Source organism: Vicia villosa, linkage group LG2 (genome assembly GCF_029867415.1).
Source record: "Vicia villosa cultivar HV-30 ecotype Madison, WI linkage group LG2, Vvil1.0, whole genome shotgun sequence".
NCBI lineage: Eukaryota > Viridiplantae > Streptophyta > Magnoliopsida > Fabales > Fabaceae > Vicia > Vicia villosa.
The window spans coordinates 171,319,346-171,323,124 of record NC_081181.1 but is presented as its reverse complement, the minus strand read 5'-3'; the positions used below and the strand labels follow the sequence as shown (position 1 = coordinate 171,323,124).

General features: G+C 31.5%; 1 protein-coding gene across 2 annotated transcripts; it reads right to left on the bottom strand.

Moving 5' to 3' along the window:
* Positions 1-609: 609 nt before the first annotated feature.
* On the bottom strand, positions 610-3,237 carry LOC131647438 (uncharacterized). 2 transcript variants are annotated; one of them, XM_058917328.1, is made up of 4 exons: positions 3,095-3,237; positions 2,220-2,415; positions 2,041-2,104; positions 610-1,288 (listed from the first exon to the last, which is right to left on the bottom strand). In XM_058917328.1, exons 2-4 carry the CDS (start codon positions 2,378-2,380, stop codon positions 1,007-1,009), a joined length of 507 nt encoding a protein of 168 aa, XP_058773311.1. In that variant the 5' UTR covers positions 2,381-2,415; positions 3,095-3,237; the 3' UTR covers positions 610-1,006. The 2 variants fall into 2 exon arrangements, with proteins under 2 accessions (XP_058773311.1, XP_058773310.1); XM_058917327.1 differs by lacking the exon at positions 3,095-3,237 and adding an exon at positions 2,665-2,689.
* Between the last annotated feature and the right edge of the window lie 542 nt (positions 3,238-3,779).

Below are 3,779 nucleotides of genomic sequence, written 5' to 3'. Positions count from 1 at the left end.
TCGGATATCCGAAGTAACAGTCTGATTTCGGTCCAAAAAAATGATCCATTACTGTTTCGGTCTGGTCCAGATTTACCCGAATACTATTTCGGTCCGGTTCTCAGGATAGCAAATATTCGAACCAAACCGATAACAGCCCTAATCTAGAGGGTAATTACACATATAGAAATTACAGAAATAATTAATTCTAAATAACGGATATAACAGCTGCCACTAAGTGTTCATATGCACTCTGGATCCTCTCCTTCATTTTTTTTTCCTTCCCTCTCCATCCTCTCTATCTCTCTCTTAATTGCATTCTCTCTCTCTCTTGATTAAATTTTGTTTTTTATTGATGAGTGAGAGTGAGATTAAGGAAGAGATAGAGAGGATGGAGAGGGAAGGAGAGAAAAATGAAAGAGAGGATCCAAGTCCGTTCATATGTAAATTCATATGTAAAATCTGTTGTTGATGACTTAACATTGAAACTAATAAAATTTATAACAAATTATAAACTTTTTGTTTTAAATAGAACCAGAGTAGTACATAATCTCATTTTCCACACACATCAATTCCTATGTGACATTTATAAAATTAGCTAAATAAAATGTATACAAATATGGCCATGCAAATGGAATATCACTTTATAGATACTACTTTAATTCATTAAATTTATAATAACCATACTTATAAATTTAGCTAAATATATTTACACATAATATAACCAAAATCACCAACTCTCTCTATACATGACATTCTCATGGTGATGACCTAAAAATATTTAAAAGCCACTTAAACAAATAAAAAACATCCTTAATCTTATCCTTATATTACACAAAAAGAACATTCTCTTTATACATCAAACCTTCTCAAGAACACAAGGTCTGTTTCTTCTTCCAACATTATAACCTTAAACTACTCAAAAGATATTTATCTTCTCTCTCTAGTTAAGTTAAAGTCTCCTTTCTTTTTTCACAAGTTATCACACTCAGCTCCGTCTTTATATACACTTCTCTGAATGGAACGTTTACGCGACAGCAGAGATGCTTGAATTCTGGCAATCCCTGTTGAGGCAATCAAATCCTTCTACTCTAACTGCGGCCGGTTTGAGTCCAAAACTCACCCTAGCACATCCGCCTTTGCGGGATGCAGAGGTTGGCGATGGCAAACCTGATGGCGATGATGATATGATCTCGTCTCCAAAATGAGCGTCATGGACTAAGGGATTTGCGGCTCGGACCGGTGGAGACACGCAAAAATATGGCGGAGATGAAGCTGCCTGATAAGCAAACTCGTCCCCGTGACACTCCTGTAATCAAAGATAACAATTAAGTTAGAGAATTATTGCAGAAAAAGTCAATAATTAATGGCTCCAATTCAACACCCCTGTATCCAAGCACACAGATTTGATACAGAATTATCAAATATATTAAAATCATTATTCTTAGAAGAAAATAGTTTTTCAAATTTTTCTAGAAGAACAAAATCTTTTTACAAAAGTCAACCAAAGATACAAAGAGTACAACAAAATCTTTTTACATAAGTCAACCAAAGATACAAAGAGTACATAGTCCAAACTCCAAATAAATAAATATCTAACCACAGAAACAAAGACCGTGTCTTATTAACGAAATCATAAATGCTACGAAAATGGTAGAAAATAATGATAACGGGTCAAAACTTGGTATATGGTATTCGCCAGAAAACACGGAACGTGCATAAATGAAAACATAAAATAAAGTCATATCGACAAATCCAAAATTCTCGCAATCCTCCTGTATAACAAACAGGATCTTTCGATAAAAAATTAGTGCTACTGTTATCAATCGCGGAAAATGGCGGCACTCTAAACTATTTGGCACCATTTTGTATCAACAAATAGTGTCTCATGGAACAATTGTGATTGTTCAAAGTACGCTACGCTATAGTGTTGTTTACAGATACTATTTGACAACATTGATTCATACGTTACGAGGATACCGAGATTATCCTAAAGGCCATTTATATATCCTCCAATGCCTAAATATAAACTCGGCAAAATATAAAGAAAGTAAAAGTTACCTTCTCGAAAATCATGTCAAGTAGCCCAGCCCCAGCTTTCGAATCAGAACAATCAGCTTGTTGACTACAACAACAAAAAAACAAAACAAATTACAGATCAGACACTTAAACTTCAAAAACAAAAAAAATCCAATGTCAACAAAACTCAAGGTAAATCAAATTGATTATAATATAGTTACTTGAAATGAAATCTGAATTGCCGCATATGAACGCTCGACAAGACCCCAACTCGCTGTGGCTTTGGACAAATGAGAGGCTCCTTCTGATCTGCAATGGTAACCGAACCTCTCATCTCCTCACAAGCTGCAAAGGCGTTCTGCTGAAGACTATAACAGTTCATCTTCGATATCGGGTTCTTATTCCACAGTAGAACGCCTAAGTACACAAAAAAAACAACAAAATTAAACATAGAAAACAAAAGTACACTCAGAAAATGTCATAAACACATAATTAATAGCACATTCATACAATTATAACACTACAATTCCAACTTTCTATTAGATCCAACTAACATCAACAAAAACAACAAAAATTTCTCACATTTCCAAATCCTAAAGAGTATTATAACAATTTTCACACTTTCACAACAACAAAAATCTAAACTTTGAAAAGAAATTCACCAACCCATTTCACTCTTTTCCCGAATTTCCAAAACCTACACAAAAGGGTCACATAATCTTCACAAATCAACAACAGATCTAACATCAAACCTTAAAAAAATTCTCAAACTTTTCATCTGGGTCATGAAAAACACATTACAAAAACACAATCTTTACATTCAAATCAACCGACAAAACATTAAAAAAAAAACATTTCTAAAAAAAACCTTAAAAAATAGGTTTTTTTTATAAAAACAGATCCTCAATAATCACGCAAAATTAAAACAAATAAAAAAGGAATCAGTATTTTCAATACAAAATTATACAACACAACAAGGAAGAACAAACAATTGAACAGATCTATCCTAGGAAACATGTTATGTTTGTGAATCAAAATTCTTAAAAACAAAAAATTGTTTAAGATCTAAAACATAGAGAGAGAAAGAGAGAGAGACCTTGAGAGAGAGATGAAACAAAGTAGCTGGCTGCTACAAGCAAGGAGAGGAAAGGAAAGAATGGAACCTTGATTCAATTTATATATGGGAGACACACTGTAACACTATACGATGTTGTTGTAGTGAGTGTAAAAAAAATGGGAAAAAACGACATCGTTTTGTCTCTATCACCGTTGATATTTGTTTATTTATTTATTACCCAAATTTTGCAATGCTTGGTGGCGTGGACTTACCATAGTATAATTTTCTTGTAATTTAATAATAAATGTACTTCATTAATATTTAAATTAATATTTATGAATGTCTTTGATTTGCTTAAAAAAAATAAGATATGTGCTTGATTTGCTAAAAAAAATAAGATATTGAGGAGGATAATTTTTTTATATTCTATTTGATGCAGAAATTAGTTATGATATTGAACAAAAGATATTGCAAGGGATTGAACAAAACCATGAATTTTTGTCCCACACTCAACCATAAGACAATTTTTTGTTTGAAATACAAATTTATCAAAAAAAGTATTAAAATATCATTTTTTATTCTCTTTCTCATTATTTTATATTTAATTTATAAATATAATATTAATATTTTATATATTAATAAAAATATTATAATAAAAATTATATTATTTTTATTCGGTTCATCGACATATCAAATAAAATAGAGAAAAAAATTATTGATTATT

Excerpts from the sequence above, each read along its gene's own strand:
- LOC131647438 (XM_058917327.1), bottom strand. Across the intron at positions 2,105-2,219 it reads CAATTCAGATTTCATTTCAA|TCAACAAGCTGATTGTTCTG; the intron begins GTAACTATATTA and ends TTGTTGTTGTAG. Across the intron at positions 1,289-2,040 it reads TTGACATGATTTTCGAGAAG|GAGTGTCACGGGGACGAGTT; the intron begins GTAACTTTTACT and ends CTTTGATTACAG.